Below are 18,894 nucleotides of genomic sequence, written 5' to 3'. Positions count from 1 at the left end.
GCTTTTCCTCCTTTTTTAATCAGACACATTTATACTAATGGTTGAACACTTAAGTAGTAGTTAGCGGCCACCCTGCTGAGCACTTTCCTTATGTTTTCATATTTATTCTTCACACGACATGAGGAGAAAGCTATTTTTCCCATTTTACCATGGAAGATATAATGGCTCAGCAGAGATTTTGGATTTTGCTCAAGGTTATACATCTAATAAATGTTAGATCCAGGCTCTAAAGCTCAGGTTCCTTTTAATTCCTTAGAATGGGAGGCAAATACCTTAGATCCACCTGTATCCTCCTACCCCAAGGGAGAAAAACATGGTATTTGATACTTCCATTTCTCTTTTATTCCCAAAACTTCATTTTTCAAAGGGCAAGTCTCCAAGCAAGACCCCCCCACCCCAAGCTTATAGCCCCACCAAAAGTAATAGTAGTAGCTAACATTTACTGTGTTTACTCTGCACCAGGCATTGTTCTAAGCAGTTCATGTGTTTTAATTTATTTGAGCCTTACAGCAGCCCTAATAAGAGTTCTATTATTACCCCCATTTTATGGTTGAGGAAATTGAGACAGAGGGATGCTCAGTGGCCCAGTGCATTTCCCCTGAGCTGGATGGCTCCAGGTCTCGGAGGCACTGCCTTTCTGACGTGCAAGGTGCATCCCAGGTGTTCCTGAGGCCCCACGCTGTTCACTTTCTCTGGCCTTGGAGGAGCCTGTGCTGCCTTGTGAGTGAGGCCCGACTGCGGGTCTTGAGACAGCACAGCTAACTGAGATCGGGACGTGTTCTCTTGTCTGCTCTTTGCTAATCTTGTGGTTGCTTCTGGTTTTGACTTGCTTATTCTGGGCCCCTGGGACTTGGCAAGGAAGAAGCTAGAGGTTCACACAGTCTGCAGAGGAATGAGACAGTTCTTGCTCCTGTTAATGAGAGCCGAACATCTCTAGTGCTGCATTTCTCCCACCCCTTTCCCCACTTCCTTCTTTTGGACAGTGCTCAAACCCCGCAATTATGCCAGTGGCCAGAGGCAGAGCAAAGTTACCGCTGTTCCTTCGGCTAATCTGGCTCTGTGTCAGGGGGAGAGGCAAGCGCTCCCTTTTTTTACAGCATGGAAGACAAGTTGGCTTCTTCTCTGTGTAAGTGATATGCACAGGTTTACTCAAAAGGGAGGTTGTGATTTAATAAGCTGCCAGAGGAATTCTTGAGGTATTGTTGGGCCATCTCTCAGAGTTTATTTTTTTTCTTACTGAATCCAGCTTTGGTTTAGGAGTCTGAAGGAGTCAAAGGATTGTTGCCGACACCTCTGTTACGGGGAAAATCATGTCCCCTAGATTCTTATGTTGAAGTCCTTAGCCCCGATACCTCAGAATGTGACATTACTTAGGTAAGGAGTTGTTGCAGATGTAATTAGTTGAGGTCATACCCAAATAATGTGGCCCCTAATCTAACATGACTGGTGTCCTTATATAAAGGGGAAATCTGGACACAGAGTCCCACACAGGGAGAATGCCATGTGAAGATAGGGGTGATACAGCAGAAGCCAACGAATGCCAGGCATTGCCCGTAAACCACCAGAAACCAGGAGAGAGGTGGAAACAGATTCTACCTCTCAGCCCTCAGAAGGAGCCAACCCTGTCAATACCTTGATCTTGGACTTCTACCATCCAGAACCCTGAGACGGTTTCTGTTGTTTAAGCTACTCAGTTTGTGGTATTTTGTTATGGCACCGTTAGCAAACTAAGACAAATTCTTACCTTAAATGAACAAAACAAAATAGTAGAAATGAAAACATAAAGTTAGCAAAGTTCCATGGACCTGAACCCTTTGGAAAATAAACTTTTCTCTCAGAATAAGACTTTAAGTATTAATCAAATAAATACTTAGTTAAAATCCTTGACTTTGCTAAGTTTTACCCCATTTGCTCATCTTTGATGGCAGGGACTTCCTGGGTGTAAGACTAAGCTAAGATCTTACATGTAGTTTCTTATTTAAACTTACCAATAACGTATTAGTGTTCTCATTTTTCAGTTGAGAAGACTGAGGTTTATAGAGGTTAAAGAGGTTAAATCATTTGTCCGGGAACACAGAGGTAGTCAGAGGCAGAGCCAGGACTTAAACTGGGATCTGATTTTAAGTTTTTTGTTTAGTGTGGAACTGGCATAAGCAATAGTGTCAAATTTAGCAATTTGGAGTTCCTAAGGATTTTTTTTTTTTTTTTTTACTATTCCTGTTGTTCCAAAGTAAAATTTTACCATGACTTGTTGTATTATTATTTCAAAATCACAAAGAAACGGAAAACGTCTTACTCTTTATTACTTCAACTCTTCTCTATAACAGTGAGGTATAGTGCTTTGCATAGACTTCAAAGTATGTTTATATTTATTATCTCCTAAGAACATGTCATAGCACTTAAGGGACTTAGCAGCTGTCGAGTGCACTCCCCACCTTTGCTAACGGAAGATATCGAGACTCATAGAGGTTTTGCGATGGACAATTAGGAATCCTTAAAGTCTGGCATGGAACTCAGGTTTCCACAATTCCACTGTGTCGCTCTGCCCCACGCTTAGTGTCCCACGCCAGAGCCCTCATCTTCCCCAGGACCTCACTGAGGCTAGTGGTGAAGAAACGCAGGTTCGGAGAAGTTCAGTGACACTTGCTGAAGATGGCAAAGGAAAGTAGTAGCAGAAGTGTAAGAGCCCTGATTACCGGCCTGGCGTGCCTTCCGTCACTGCCGCCCCATCGACCTAACGCTTGGCCTCCTCTGCTGCCGGAGGCTGCCCTCTCTTAGGTCTCCGTGGCCATGTTGCCTTAGGCATTGACAAGGAAGGGAAGGTGGGATGGGAGAGGGAGAAAAGAAGGGGCGAGAGATTGAGCTTGGGCCATAACCATGCTTTTGTTCCATGAATGCATATGTGTCTCTTTCAATGGTGCCTATTTTTCTTTTTCTGATGAAAAAAATCGGATTTTATAATAATTATTTCTTAAGAGATTCTTCCTGTTTAGAGACAAAAAGAAAAAATTGAGCAGCTTGCTTCCATTTCCTATAATATAGCAGACTATATATCCTGAAAAGCCCCAGATTAAAAAACAAAAAATCTCTAAATTTCCAGGTGAAATATTTCATAGTATTTCTTGGTTCTTCAGTCTCATAAAACACAAATCCAGCTCCATTCACCTTTCAGTGCCATTAAGCTTGAAACTCAGACCTAAGGGACGAGTGAGGAAACTGGTAAACAGAATGAGTCTCAACAAAGTTTGACTATTTAAAACAGTAATGAATGGAAGGAAGGAAGGAAGGAAGGAAGGAAGGAAGGAAGGAAGGAAGGAAGGAAGGAAGGAAGGGAGGGAAATGGAAAAGAAGTAGGAGGATGAGGAAAAGGTGAAGAGGGAAGAGAGGAAAGGAAATAAAAGACTGGACAAGAATTACCTGGGAGCCAATATGTGTTTGTACAGAGTTGAGTCATTCTAAGTCTTTGTGCTGTTTGGGAGAATATGGAGATAGGGAATAATTTTAGAGCATCTTGAACAATGTACAAATTTCTGTTAAAATATCAGGATGATCAATGAAAGACTGGGAGGAAGAGATAAAATTAAGAGAGTGCTTGAAGTATTTAATGTGGCACAATAAAGAAATTATCTTGGCAGTCAGTAGTTGTCCGTGTGTTCAGCCCTGGATCAGGTAGGTATAGGATGCTCATTAAAAAAAAAAAAATTAAATTAACATTTACTGAGCCACTAATTGCCAGACCCTATGCTAAACTCTTTACATGTATCTCATTTAATCCTCAGGACAAGCCCATTAGGTTGGTGCTTTTATTTCCCTTAGAGTTAGAACGGATGAAAAGAGCATTTCTAGGACGTTCACGTTTGCTCAGCTGGGAGGTAGAGATGCTGGGATTCTAACACTCACAAACATATTCTAGAGCCTTCACTTTATACTCCTAAACCATATTGCCTTAGCAAAATCCTTGCAGGGAAATCCTTGCCTTAGCAAAATTATGGAGGGGGAGTCAAGAGAACTTTGTCCTTTGAGATGGCCCAAAGCCTCTCCCTCTGTTCTCCCGTCCAAATGAGAACAGTGTGGAACCCTGTGCCTTGATTTATGGGTACAGCACAATGCTTCAGTTCTTGAACTCTGATCATTCATGAACTCTGAGTGCAAAAAGTCACTTTCTCCTAGACTTTTATATTTTAGCTGCTGAGGTTGTGGTGGTGATTATAATAGACTGTAATGACATGTAAAAGCAAACTGGATATTTTCATCATTGATGTATACTTAGGACATATTTAACTTCTCATCCAAGCCAGTTATTTTTCAATTTTTACAGGATCTAAATATAAAATATTCTTGCAATGCTACCTAGTCAGTAACATTGAATACATTTCTTTGTCAGTACTGAACATGGATAAATTTCCTTATGCCAAAAGCTTAAGTAATTTAGGGTTAAAAATGTATAGTGACGCTGGAAATGTCTGCAGAAGACTTGCCTCCAAGGACTTGGGAAGCTTAAACACACAGTGTCTGGAGCCGGGAAGCCAGGTCAGACATCCTCTGGAAATCAGTCCCTGAAATTTTGGAAGAAAACTGTGTCACGAACTGTGTCCCCTACCTTATATCTGGGTTCAACTTTCTCCTTCCTTTATTGTCTTCTGTCTCTTTCTCATAGCTTCTGATTTGGGTCTGGCCTTTTCCCATTTCTAGGATATTTTCCCTCCTTTCTCCTGAGAAGCCACAAAGATAGAGAGGTAACAGCTTCCTGACTGGCACAGTGGTGTGTTCACAGGAAACCCAACTGTAGGCCGAGACTCGTGGTGGACTGTTAGATCTCATCTAGTTTGTGCTCGGAAGTGCTTTCCATGTGTTAGGACTTGGCGCTTGTCCCTCTCCTCTGCTGCCAGTGTCCTCAGTGGACTAGAGGGAACCACCACTGACTTCTTAAGAATGTAATCCCTCATTCCCTGTGGGAGCTGGGGAAGTGATAGGGAAGAACAATCTGGGTAATACAAGTTATGCTGGATTTCACATTCTTGTTACAATGGGCCTTTGCCGTCATATGCGATTACCTGAGCCAATTTTATTTATTTATTTTTTGGTAAATGGGGTCAGAGCAGAACCAATTTAATATAGATCTTCTCCAAATTCAAACTTTTGCCGCAGATCTTTGAATCTTCACATCTCTAGTCAGAGGAGAGAGAAGAGCAGATTGAGATACCCCAAAATATGACCGTCTTACATTTAAAAATGTCTGATCTTACTGGAAATTTTTCTTGTCTCTCCACTTAGATTTCTTTGTTCCTATTGTGAAGTAAAACATATTTTTGATGAGCCTCCTACCACTAAAAGTAGGGTGACCATATGTCCCCATTTGCTCAGGAGGAAACTGCTTTAAGTGTTTTCCCCTAGTGTAATCAATAGCATCCTTTTTAACTTTAAAAAGCATCCTAGTTGCATGATGAATAATATGGTAACCCTAATAAAAGCTACTGCAAATTATTGTTAGGGTATAGCTAATCCCTCTGTGTTTGAAATAGAAGTTCCACAGCACCTTTAATATATCAAATGAATAATAATAGGAAGATTAAAGATTATTATTCTTAAGCCTAATTACTTAAACTCCTAAATATTGAAAGAAAGTTTTAAAAACCCTTTCAAATGGACTTAGTAGAAATTATTAAGTAATCACATCTGTGTATTTCGCATTCAATCTGAAAGTTAAAAATGTTGTTAGTAATTTTTAAATTATGTCACATAAAAGTCTTATAATTCATTGGGGCTTAAACTAGTTATTCTTAAATAGAGTCTGGAATTTAAATATTTGGGGCTGTTTCTCTCTCTTTTTTACAATTATTTTAATTTGATAGAATAAGAAACTATTGGAGCTTCACTTCTTTTTTTGATATATGATTTCAGTTGTTCATGTATAGCATTTTCTTAAATTACAGGAAACCACATGTTGGAAAAAAGACCCATCCTTGAAAAAGCCATCTGTGTTAAAGTATGGCTTTCACTGGCTTGGGAAGTGGGTCTGTGGTGACCTGCAAACAGAATTAAGAAAAGAAAACTTTCAAGATTGATTAGTCTGAAGGAAGCATGTGGATTTAACTCTAAATCTTGGGCACCATCTGTATAAACCCACCGAAGGAGTAGTTTGAATCATCTGAAGAAATTCGTCTTCTAATTTACATGCACATATATTCATAAAATATTAAAAAGATAACTTAGAAATTTGGGGACCATTCTAGCAATATAAAGGTTTATATAAACTTCATTCATTCTACACAAAAGCAATTAACAAATAACCCTAAATCTGCTGCTATCAGTCATTAGAAAGGCGGCGGGTGGGACAGAGAAACATCTTGGACCAGGAATCTCAAGAATGGAGTTCTGGTTCTTCCAACTCTGTGTGACTTTGGGCAAATCACTTACATATAGCCTTTGAGCCTTTATCTTTTTCTTTTTTAATTATGGTAACTCCTGCCTTGCTGACCTCAGATCTTATGAAACTCAATAAACTGTAAAGTCCTAGGCAAACATAAGGCATTATTTATTATTTCTTAGCTGCAAGTGGATCTGAGAGAAAATGAAGTAGATATAATGTTAGTTCTTTTACTCTCCCAAATCACTTTATAAATCTATGGTAATTTGTTGTGCTTCTGCTAGGAACACAGTACTGAAGAGGGCCTAAAATTAGCACATTGTGCACACATATATCGAAGGCCTACTCTTGGAAAGGCACGGGGCATCAAATGATTAATAAAGCAAAGTCTTCCCTGGCCACCCATTTTAAATCACAAACCTTCAGACTCAGTCTTTCTTTCATTACACTTATCGCTATTTTATCTTCTATATAACTTACTGATTTATTTGTTTATTGTTATATGCTCCCACTGGCATGTAGACTCCTTAATGACGAAAGATTTTGTTCTTATTGCTGTTATTTTGTTTTGTTTTTAAATTTTTAGACTCCAGAACTTATGGCCATTATTAGCACATAGCAAGTGCTCAATGAACATTTGTTCAGAGAACAACACGGCCTTTGATCTGAAGGAGCACACAAGCCAGGGAAGCAGCTGGATGTCTCTGTATGGCATTGCATGATATTACCATGTGGAAAGGACGCCTATTATGTAGATGGAACAAGGACTTCTAGTGCTGCAGGAGTATGGAAGGGCAAAGAGAGGGAGAATGTGGGATGTTTGTTAGAGTGCTGGCTGCTACTTGCATCTTGAAGGATGAAAGAGAGTTTTTCAGAAGGACAGGAGATGATAGGCATATTAGGCAAGCAGGACAGCTTCTAAGAAGGCCTGGAGATGGGAAATGACATTGCTGAGAAATGGACAGAGTACGGTAAGTTGCGTACATGGCAGTGAGTGCCCAAGGTGATTCGTTGGGCCATCGGGAAAAAGCTCCCAAATGAATGCATTACATGAGTGTGTCAGGGCCATGTGTCACTTGGGGGTGTGTGTGAGTACACCAGGTGGAAGCCATTTCTGTGTGCCCCTGTGCTGTGTTTGACTTAGAATATGACTCCTTTTAGTTTATCTGTGCTTAGTAAGTGGATTTTCAGCTCACGTAATCTGCACGATTTTGACATGAGATGAGGAGTAACCATGAAAATATTTTCTACCACATGAAAAGTCCACTGGTTATCTTGTGGCAAATATTTCAAGTTGTTGTTCAATATAAAGATAAAGTATGCATTTTTCTTTCTAAAATGATGAAATTTACAATTTTGCTAATCTTTTCTGAATGTAACTTTTCTGAGTCACTGAAAACTGAGAAACCCACCAATACTGGGGTTTTTAGCTGGTCTTTTGTGGTTAGTCAGTTATTAGCTGAACAAAGACATTCATTCATGGAGAATTGTCTTAAGTTGTGGCTGAGACCTGGGGTGGTCCAGTAGAGAATTCCTCTACCTAGTGAAGCTTGGCAGTAGAAGCAAAAGTTACTATTGTGTACACAGGGTCAACCTGAGATATACACGAAAAATGGAAAAAATTACTTAATGAATTAACGTGGTCATTCTTGTAAATCATAAAAATCTAAATTTCTGCTTTTCTCCCCTCAACTTGGGAAGTGGTTTGGTGATTCAGTCAACTATTATTTAATCTGAACCTTATTGGATTTCATCTGAGGAAGTCCATTATTCATCTTTTTGGGTTTCAGAAAAATATTGGATCCTTTTAGATGAAGCATATTCTCCGTGAGGTTGTGCCTGGTTGCTCCTGGCTTTGTAAGTGACCATGTTTTCATGCTATTCAGTTACTTAAAGCCTTCTGAGTATAACTTTAAGTTCTTCACATGAACAAATATGGCTGCAACAGGTGCTAATTTCCGAAGCCAGTTTTTCAGTGCAGATTAAAAGAGGAGATTGCGAAACTGGCCTGAAGTGCTGCACATCGAGGTTGTGGTGAACTGGCTTCTGTCAGTTGATTGAACAACCTCATTAAAACTCTTCTGATTTTACTGAAATGATTTTAACCATTTTGAAGAGAGACTTGGAAGCTTGATGAAAGAGCCTCGTGGGTATTTTCCCAAAGAAAAAGGCAGTGCATAGTACTAAATATGTGGTGTATCCAGAATAAAAGCAGATTCTGAGGTTTACCTTAGGAAACGAAGTTTGTCGAACAGAAGTCAGCTACTTCATTGCCAGTGTCAAAATCTTGTGAGAGAAGGTGGTTAGATATTTTTATTATTTTTAACTGCATTCACTTATGAATCGAACTTCTCCATGGTACTCACTATAAAGGCTGAAACATATAATTTTATTATACATCATGATTTTTCCTTGAACTACCTAATATCGAACCAGATTACTAATTATTAATTTCTGTTTTTTAATTGAAAACCTATTTTGAAATATGCATTTAAACAAATTAATCAGACCTAGGAGTACATGCATTTTGTTTTAATTTTTAATACCTAATGTTTATAACAGTTTTTTTTTTTTTAATTTTTTAGGTTACTCTTTATGTGCCTTTGGCAAGTGACATTAGGTTTTCTGTTTATGGCTACCCTCTCCTTCCTCAATGCCTTGACTCAGGCCTTCAGGATATATAGGAAGGCAGTAGAAACACAAGAATATGGTGACTAATTGAGTGTGATGATGGGCGTGGGGTAGATGGCAGTTGAGCAGCGAGAAAGAAGAAGCAGATGAGGACGATTCCTAGGTTTTTGCTTTGAGAGACTGGATGGGTGGGAGTGCCTTCACTGGAAACGTACTTCAGCAAGCCCAAGGTTGGGAGAGTGGGAATAATGATGATTAATTTTGTGTAATGGGCAACTTGAGTGTTTGTTGGTGGAGTATCTGGAGTAAGATGCAGTTGGCATTAGGAAATAAGGATTTAGAGATCAGGAGAGAGGTCCAATGGTGAGAGTTTTTGGAAACCTTTAACTTAGAGGGGTTGAAACAAAGAGTGGATGTGGCCGAGCTAAGCCATTGAGACTGTGGACGTGAAGAAAGGGCAAAGGGGGGTGGAGCCTGGTTCGTCCCCATATTTAATGGGCAGAGCAGGTCTGAGAGGCAGGAGGAGAGCTGGTGGGGAGGGACCATATAACAGCCAAAAGAGGGAAACATTTTCAGAGGAGAGAGTAGGCAACAGTGGCAAGCAAGAAACCAGGTAAGGGCTGAGGTCTTCAATGAACTTGGCAATGGATAGTCAGTCTGTCAGTTGTATCAGCAAGTAGAAAAATGTGGGAATTATTTTATATCGGACAGTATGAGAATAAGAGCCACAGTAAGAAGCATAAGTAATAAGTATTTAAAAATTCAGAAAAGGGCAGGATCCAGAATTAAAACAACTCCCTGGTGTCTGTGTGTGGAGTCCCCAGCCCACCATCAGTGGGGACATCTATTACCCTTTCTCCTTTGTCTGCCCTTCTTGCCCATCCTCTAGGAGAAACTGTAGGTCTACAGGTTCCAGCCCGGCAGTGTTTCCTGTCCACTTCTCCATTCTCTTTGCTAGAATTCAAATTCCGATTTGCATCATCTCAATTGCACTATTGCAATAGTGTCCTGACTAGCCTCCTAGCTCGGGTCTCTTTTTTTCCCAGATCATCTGCCACTCTGTGGCTGGGTTCATTCATTTTTTTTTTTTTAAACAGTGTTATTGAGGTATAATTTGTATACTATAAAACATATCCATTTTAAATGCTCCATGTGTTTTAATAAATTAAACAATTGTGCAGCTATCTTCACAATGCAGTTTTAATAACATTTTTATCACCAAAGAAAGCTTCCTCATACGTATTTGCAGCCACTTCCCACTGGATTAAATTTTCAAGTACATACTAGGTCTCTCCTTTGCTCAGTAATCCCAGCACCCCTTCTTCTTTTGAATTATACACAGATTAATTGGCTTCAAATCCCAACTACTCCACCAACTATCTAATATACCTTTCTAGCCTAATTGCTCCCTATTCCCATACCATTTCCTGAACCTTCAGCCAAACAAGACTATTTAGGGCTCCTCCATTGATTTCTGCCCACTGTGTCTTTGCTCAGGCTACTTTCTCCAGCTGGTAGAAGCAAAGTGTTAAAATGGAGTATTCATTAAGGTAAATTTTAAAAAGCAAAAACTTCAATGTCTGTAATTTTTTTAAAATATTGAAATTATTTTCTTTAGATCTTTACAAATTCAAATGCATCCTCGAAAGACCCATTTTCCAGTACGTGGGTGGAACCTGACCCTGCCAGTTTGCTTTAGATAGAGCTTGGTTTATGTTCACGGTCTACCTGTTATAGCCTTGGTTTTTGGGGATGATAAAGGAGAGGACATGTGTACCTAGCTTGTGCAAGTAGAAAGACCAGCTCCCAAGAGCTTGTGTTCTATGCACTGTAAACATGGCTGTGGCCATGGCTTTGTTTCTTGTACTCTATTCTTTTTATTTTTTGAATTTTGATAAAATATACTTAACAGATACTATTTTAATTATTTGAACGTACAGTTCAATGGCATTAAATGCGTTCTCATTGTTGTGTAGCCATCACCATCATCCATCTCCAGAAGGTTGTCATCTTCCCAAACTGAAACTCAGTTCTCGTTAAATACTAACTTCCCTTTTCTCTCCCCTACCCCCCAGGCCCTGACAACTATGATTATACTTTCTGTCTCTACAGATTTGACTAGTCTAGGTACCTCATCTAGTGGAATCATTCAGTTTTTGTCCTTTTGTGTGTCTGGGTTATATCACCTAGCTGAATGTCTTCAAGGTTCATTCACGTTGTAGCATGTGTCAGAACTTCCTTTCTTTTCAAGACTGACTAATATCCCACTGTATGTATAGACTAGATTTTGTTTATTCATTTGTTGATGGACACTTAGATTGTTTCCACCTTTTCTGGACTCTATTTTTGATCCCAGTGATTTCTTCACTTTAATCAAGGTGTGCTGGGCACCACTGAGTGCCAAAGCTCCTGGGTACACTCTAGCTGGGCTGTGTGTTTTTTTCTTCTTTCTGTTTTTGAAACCCAGTTTATGGATGCTGTATACTTTGGTCATCCAACTCAATAGCACCAACAGTGTCAGTGTTGCTAACTGGTAGTATCCTCGGCCTCCACTGGAATTCAGCTTGTTTTGTTATTTGATACAAAGCAGGGTTCATAGGTTAACAAAAGGATCTAGAAAGGATTCAAGGTTTTGAAATGTTTTCCTAACCTTAGTGATCAATGGTAATAATAAATTGGCTATTTTTTATTGATGTCTTCTACTTGGCAGCAGTGAACTGGGACATTTATATATTTACCTCAATTCCCTACTACAACTCTTTAAGAGAGTTATTATTACCATCACAATTGAAAAAAATGGAACTCAAAGACTAACTTTTCCCAGGCCTTCAACAAAGATATGAGTGGAGGTCTCCTTGGCATCAATCACCATACCTCTCTGCCCTCTATTGCTCTGACTGTGATTAGTCTGGCCTGGAGATGGATGTCACGGTCCTGCCAACCTATGGCTCAACAGTCTTGGAAGAAACTCAGGCCCCTCTTGAGTTATTTCTCCTTGGGGAGTCTCTCCATCCCCCAACTTTGCTTTCTTTGGGCGTAGAATTCATAGACGACCATTACTCATTACAGCCCTATCTGGAGTGGATTATAGGCAACAGTGTACCTTAGTAGAGAGACTGAGAAAAATTCGACTCAGATTTTATAGAGATGAAAAGAACAATATATGTGCATTCTCATCATTCTTAGGAGTTCTCTTAAACTCGTCATACCCTATGGATTTATCGTCACTCAGGCTGTTTCAGTCGCCACCTGTCTAGATCTGTTTCCCAAAATGTGCCCCAGCAACAAGTGGTCCTATGATTAGAGCTTCATTAGCATTTTTTGGTAGATTTACAGGGTAGATTAGCACATTAAAGGCTCTGAGAAGTCCAGTAGTGCCTTTTAACTTTAACATATTTCCTAAACTTCACTATAGGACCCTCTTTTCAAGTCACATTTGTTAGCATATCTCAAAACAAGTGTTCCCCAGAGCACATTATTGCTAGCTGCAGATCTAAATGCTGAGGCAAACACACCGGTGGTCTGCACAAGGAGAGCACATCTTCCAAGAAAGACTGTAAATGTTGGAGCTTTCTGATAAAACTGCAACTAGCAGTTGGGAGGCTGGGTTAAGGAAGCCAAATGTATTTTCCTAAGTGCCCTGGGGACAAAGCTTTGGTCAGCTACTTCAGTTCGCAGCTTTTGGAGGCCAGAATATCCCAGGCCATGTGGATGTGCATGAGTATATACATATGAATAAATGAGTGTAGACGTGTGTCACAAAAGAACTTCCCCTAATTTTCTACCTCACAAGGCTCTGAAAGTGCTAGTCCTCCAGGGACATGCTCTTTTCCAGAATCCGTTTAGCTCTATAACCAGGGCCACATAGCCGCCCAACTTCAAGGTGTGTGTGTCTATGTGTATTTCTTTTGACTAATCAACATATTTGTCAAATCTAACTATTCATATCTTTTGCAAATCATGTTTTAAGAAGAAACAGAAAGATAAATTACTATCATACTCAGAATTATGATTTTTATTTAACAAATAAATTTTTATTTTAATCACAAAGTCTGATGTATATATTCCATATATACATAAATACATAGACACCTATTTCTCTTCTGCATATTTAGTTCTTTTACCATACCAAAGTTATACTTTGGTAGAAAAGTCAGGCCATGGGCAACTTCGGTTGTAGTTTGAATGGAATGCCCCTGAATCTGATGAGTTTAACATACTGATAGAAGTTGCCAGTATCATATCAATGGGTGTCCCTGTATCCCAGGATAATATGTGCTTAGGAGGTCCTGGATTAAAATCCATCTTCTCTAGGCTAACAAGGTCAAGGCTCAGGCCTGGTACCTCTCACATTTAGATGTTTACAATTATTTTTCACTCACAGCAACCTTTTCTTTACTCATTTCAGTCATTTGGTTTCTCTGATCCATTACATCCTTCAGTCTATATAGTCAGTGTGGGCCTTTTAATGTCCGAGGGGGGCTTTTTGTGCACAGCAGAGATCATTTACAGATATTTAGGTCTTGAATTAATGTTAGAGATACCAATTCAAAATACCAATTTGAACAATCAAATTTTCCTTTACTAGAGATAAAATTTGAAAAATCAAAATTTCCTTGTCTTGAATTCAATTCATTCTATTTGTAAATTTGGTATTTTTAAAATAAAAACTGTAGCTCTCAGGAGGGCCTTTGGAAAACATTTGATCCACTCAAGTTGAAGACTAAAGTCCCTTGTGTCAATAGTTAGATCCATTTTGAAACACAGTTAGATATATCCCTTTAAAAACTTAAATTGCATTTGTAAATTTGGTATTAGATTTAAAATGTAAAAAGCACTAAGTATGTCTGACTGAGAAGGCTTCAAACCCAGTCTTCCAGAGTACTTAATCAGACCTTATTAGTCATCAAATATATGCCAAGCATTGCTAGCTACTTGAGATACAACTATGAAAAAGAGCAATGAATGGCAATGCCAAAACCAGAAGATATTCCTTCCCTTCATGTTGTTTACATTCTTATAACTCAAGTTTATTCAACTCTCGTAAATGTAATAAACCAAAGTTTTAAATGAGAATTTCAAAGTCAAAATTCTTTTCCATTTCAACTTAAAATCACAAGTCTAAAACCAATTATACATTTGAATTAGAATCGCAAAGCAAATGTGTCTAATTAGTGTCTCTAATCTATCTCATATGTAAATACCAAGTGTACAAATTATTCTTAAGCCTGATTTAAAAATACTAATATTATAAAATTGATTTGCTTTGTCATTTTTCTATTTCATTCTAAACTTCCCTAGTACTGAATACTGGGATTGTACAAATGAGTTTCCTTGATGGACGGTTTATAACCCAGATACATGATTGTTTCTAGTAGGTTGGGAAATTTGAAAGTAGGAGTAGGGACCTAGGGGTTGCATGTTTCCAGTGAATTTTCCCATAGGACAGATGGACACATGGAGTCTGATTTTAACAGTGGCTATAATAACAGGAAGTTCACATCCACTTTCTTCATATAAGATTGGTCTCACAAAATGCTATTTGCTAGATTTAAGCCTTACCTTCATAACCTCTTTGGATATCATCTGATTTGGATGGATACATGACTTAACTGCTCCTTCCTCTCCTACTTTACTCTCTGATCCAATTCGGCTACCCCAAGCCATTTATTGCCTGATTCTTTTGTGTCTGGCTTTTTGGCCTTGGTGCCAAGGGCATCTGTTGAGAGTGTGGGCACTGGATGATATCAATCCCCTGCAAAGCCTTTGTTCAGAGGGGCTGAGTGGAGGTGTAGCTCTCCTTCCAAAATATCTATCACCCTCTCTTCCCTGCCACATTCTTTCATATGAACAAAGTATTTTCTGTTTTAAGTCAAGTGCAATTCAAACTTACTCTGCAGAAAATTACTGGCTTACTACCCCTTTCCCTTCAAACAGATTCCTTCCTTTAAGCCCTTTTTATACAGACATTCTAAACATTGATTTTTTTTGTTGTTCTTAAAACCCTTCAGTGGTTCACACTGCACTTAGGACAAAATACAAAACCCTTAACATGGCCTGTGTATCCCCGCATGAGCTGGCTCTCACCTTCTGCCATGACCTCATCACACACCTTTCTCTTATGCTCCAAATCCATCATACTGACCTTCTTTTACTTCTTCCAACAGAAGCCAAGATTCCTTCCTACCTCAGGGCCTTTGAGTGCACTGTGCCCACTTTCTGAAATATAATTTTCCCTAGTCTTTGCTTGTATGACTCCCTTGTCCTGTAGGTCTCAGATTAACTGTCATTTTCCCAGAGATATTATTCTTCTTTGTAGAACATAGCACAATTTGTGCATTTATTTGCTTACTACTTAGACCATAAGCTGCATTGGGGCCATGTGGTATTCTGTTTGCCCAGCACCCATCCCAGTGCTGGCATATACTAGACAGTCAATAATTATGTGCTAAATGAATAAATATCACAGTTGCCACAGCAATCACCATTAGCCTTCAGTCATAACTACTGTAATCATTCACAGAACCACTTTAGGCTCATGGGAGGTACTGACTGTTTTTCAAATTGAATTGAGATATCTAAATGTCAATATCTTATATATTCATTAACACAATTTTTTTTTTTATTACCTTTGTTTCTTTATACATTTAGTCTTCTATAGCTACTAAAGCTGTGGTCTTTCTGTTCTTAGTAGTCATCTTACAGTGAGGAAGACATTTTGACAAAATGTGCCTTTTGGAGGGACTTAGAAAGAATCACTGATGTGTTATTAGCTAATTGGTTTATAGTCAGTAATAAATTTTGATTAGTGTAAATATAAGTTTCATATAATACTTAGTGATTTTTATTTGTTTGCTTTTATACCCCCGAGTATCCCAAGAGATAGATTAGTTACACTAGTCTCAGGTTACAGAGGGCAGCCTTGATCTATTGAATGGGAACCTCAAGTTCTGGATTCTATGCTGCTGTGGCTTAAAACCTGCCCCCCTCTGCACGGTTTCCGGAAAACCTCCCTACTCCACCCCCCCAACCCCCGCCCCAATGAATTCAGGCCTTGGGATAGTACCGAATTGTGCTGGAACTGAATCTTAACCATTTAGAATCCGCTGGTTTTTTGGTTGTTTTTGTTTTGTTTTGTTTTGTTTTGCAGTATCAGCTTGATAAGATCATAGCCCCATACATTTTGTTTCCTCGTCTCTGCACCATGGCACCTGAGAGTATGAAACAACGGCATAAAAAAAAATTTTTTTTGACGTTGCATCATCACACATGAAAAAAAAGCACAAAAATGTAAAATAAAGTACAATGTCGAAAAGAGAAAAACCGGGTTTATTTTTGTTGTTTATAACACCAAAGCATTTTTGGAAACCTAAATGAGGAGATAAGCGTTTTTGAAGAACGAGTAGCAGCTCAGCATCTCTGGGGTTCGCAGCAATGTGGCCGCGCGCCTTTAACTCGTGTGACCTCCGGGTCCCAGGCCCGCGTCCCGGGCCTGCGCCTCCGCGGGGGCGGCGCAGCGCCCCCTCCTCCCCTCCCGCGTAGCGCGCATTGTTGTCCTTTAGCGATTGGTTGTTGGATCAGAAAGAGCTGTGCAGAGCCGTGCTGTGTCCAGGAGCTGTGGACCTGAATGCAGGTTAGCCGGCTGGTAGTGACTCCTACCGCAGGGTTCAACGAGAGAGGAAGAGACAAGGCCACCTCCACTGCGTTTTCCAGGCTGCGTAGACCAGGTGCCCGGTGTTTGCGGCTGTCTGAGGATCTCCCGGTGGTGCCGACTCTAGCCGACTTCGGGGTTGATGCAGGTGGGAGAGCAAGGCACCGAAGATCTCCCTGTTTCCACCGAGGGGTTTCTCTCCTTTTCAGTGAGGGGGAGGGACCATCCCAAAAATATGTAAATATCCAAGCGCTGACTCCAGGCTGGGGCACGGGCCAAGGTCTCAGCGACACCGCAGAGCGTTTCACAGGAAAATGAGAAGCCTGATGGCATCGGCACTCTAACTTAAAGGCTGCTTGGTGATTAGCATGAGACTGAGAGGCTGCCCTGCTTCCTGCCCTTCAATAGCCATTCCGCTCGCTGGCGACAGAGCTGCGGTGCCACCGTGCGGGTGTTGATCGTCAGGCGCCGCATCCTTGGCAGCCATGGCTCCCATCGCCGCCTTGGCCAGTAAGTAGGAACATGCATGTGTAGGGGGCACATGCGTGTCGGGGCACACACACACACGCGCGCACACACACACACGCGCAGGCACGCACACCACCCCGAGCCTCGGAAGGAGCAAGAGTGACGAAACGCTGCAGCCGCGAGGACTCCTCCAGCCCGGGGCAGCTGCTGTCTGCAGAGCCTGCTCGGATCCCTGTGCACACGCGTCCCCCATTTGAACCTCTGTAATGAAGACTGCCTCCCAAGGACTGCAGGGGAGGCAGAGCCCGCCCGCGCCTGGGACTGCGGGCCGTGCGGCTGGTAGGCCCAGGGGGACACGACTTGGACACTGTCATCGCTACGCCTCGCGCTGAGCCGCCTGGTGCGGAGGGTCTGCCGCCGCCCCTGCGGGTTCCCGGGCGCCCGATCCCGGGTCAGCCCTGCAGGCCTCGGCTCCCTCATTTGTTTGGGTCTTTTGTGCCGGGGCTCACAGTTGGCTAAACACTCCTGCGCTGAATTGGGCCATTGTCTGCGCTCCCATTGCTTTCACGCTGCAAGTCTCGGCGCCCCCACCCCGCCCGCCCCTCCCCACCTCCTCCTGGCCGGGGAGCCTCCTAACGTGCCTTTCCCCCCAGGAATCTGGAAGCTATAAGCCGGGCGGACTGCAAATGAAGTGTAATGCATTGTGGGACGTGTGTAAAATCGGAGCCTTCGCCGTGGGGGTGTGTGGGGGCGTGGGGAGGGCCGGACCCGCCGCTGGCTGTGTAGACGCCGACGAGGAGGGGCTGGGAAAATGTGCGCAGAGTCAGCCCGGGTCGTGCCCGCCGTAGACGGATGAAGCCGCGCGCTGCGCCCCGGCGCTGAGGCCCCAGGATCGGGGCAGCAGGTCGCCCTCCTCACCATGAAGAAGACCCGGAGCACAACCTTGCGGCGAGCCTGGCCTAGCTCGGATTTCTCGGACCGGGCCTCGGACCGCATGAGGTCCCGCAGCGAGAAGGACTACCGCCTGCACAAGCGCTTCCCCGCGGCCTTTGCGCCCCAGGCTTCACGGGGCTATATGACATCAGGTTGGTAACCGCGTTGCTGCCCCCGAGCCGCGGGGCGTGCACGCCGCGCCGTTGCCGGGGTGCTGGCAAGGGAGGCCGGGCGCTGATGGATGCGATAAGTTATGGGAAAAGCAGGAAAAAATTAGCTCACATCCACCATTTTGTACCTCCGCAAGATCCACAGCAGGCCCTCTCAATATGGGGTTTGAGAGCTATTAGTTAGGTAAAATAAGGGAGGGGGACGTGCCAGGCATTTGGGCTGCAGGGAGATAAATGACTGCAAGCTCCGCGAAGCAGCTTCCTTGAGGGAGAGCCTGCGTCCGATGTTGCCTGCAGTACCGGGCTTGCTGGCGCCTGCATTGTGACCAGTTATCCCAGTGGGCATTTACACAGCCCCCTTTTCTGAAAAGGGAACAGGTTCTATTAACAGTTCTAGATGGTTTGAGTCAGGGAAGAGCTCTGCATGCATCTCCGACTTGTCCGATTTGTACACAGAGAACTCTGTTGGAGCTCAGTGAATGCATTCTGTGGGGTAATGGTGTGTATGCGGATTGAATGCTCCCATGATTCGGTGTGGATTTAACATATGTTGCTCCGAATTAGGTTGTATGGAAAGAATGGAGGCTGTATCGTGTATTTGCATGTCAGACAGGAAGGACAAACAAAACGGTAGATGGAAACGAAGGCCTCATCTCAAAATGCAGTGCGATTCA

At 41.8% G+C, this 18,894-nt stretch overlaps 1 protein-coding gene across 3 annotated transcripts in view; it reads left to right on the top strand.

Moving 5' to 3' along the window:
* The window catches only part of STOX2 (storkhead box 2), a 160,185-nt gene that overhangs the window by 46,132 nt on the left and 95,159 nt on the right, over positions 1 to 18,894 (top strand). Inside the window, exon 1 of one of the 3 annotated variants that reach the window (XM_016144005.2) lies at positions 16,559 to 18,202. The exons of 1 other annotated variant lie outside the window; for it this stretch is intronic. In XM_016144005.2, the coding sequence (XP_015999491.2) occupies positions 18,037 to 18,202 (166 nt within the window). In that variant the 5' untranslated portion in view covers positions 16,559 to 18,036. Of the gene's footprint in view, positions 1 to 16,558; positions 18,203 to 18,894 lie in introns of those variants that run through there. One more of the 3 variants, XM_016144008.2, reaches the window with a different exon arrangement.

This window comes from Rousettus aegyptiacus, unplaced genomic scaffold (genome assembly GCF_014176215.1).
Source record: "Rousettus aegyptiacus isolate mRouAeg1 unplaced genomic scaffold, mRouAeg1.p scaffold_m13_p_11, whole genome shotgun sequence".
Classification (NCBI taxonomy): domain Eukaryota; kingdom Metazoa; phylum Chordata; class Mammalia; order Chiroptera; family Pteropodidae; genus Rousettus; species Rousettus aegyptiacus.
The sequence above is the reverse complement of the archived record's forward strand: the minus strand, read 5'-3'. Positions and strand labels throughout refer to the sequence as shown.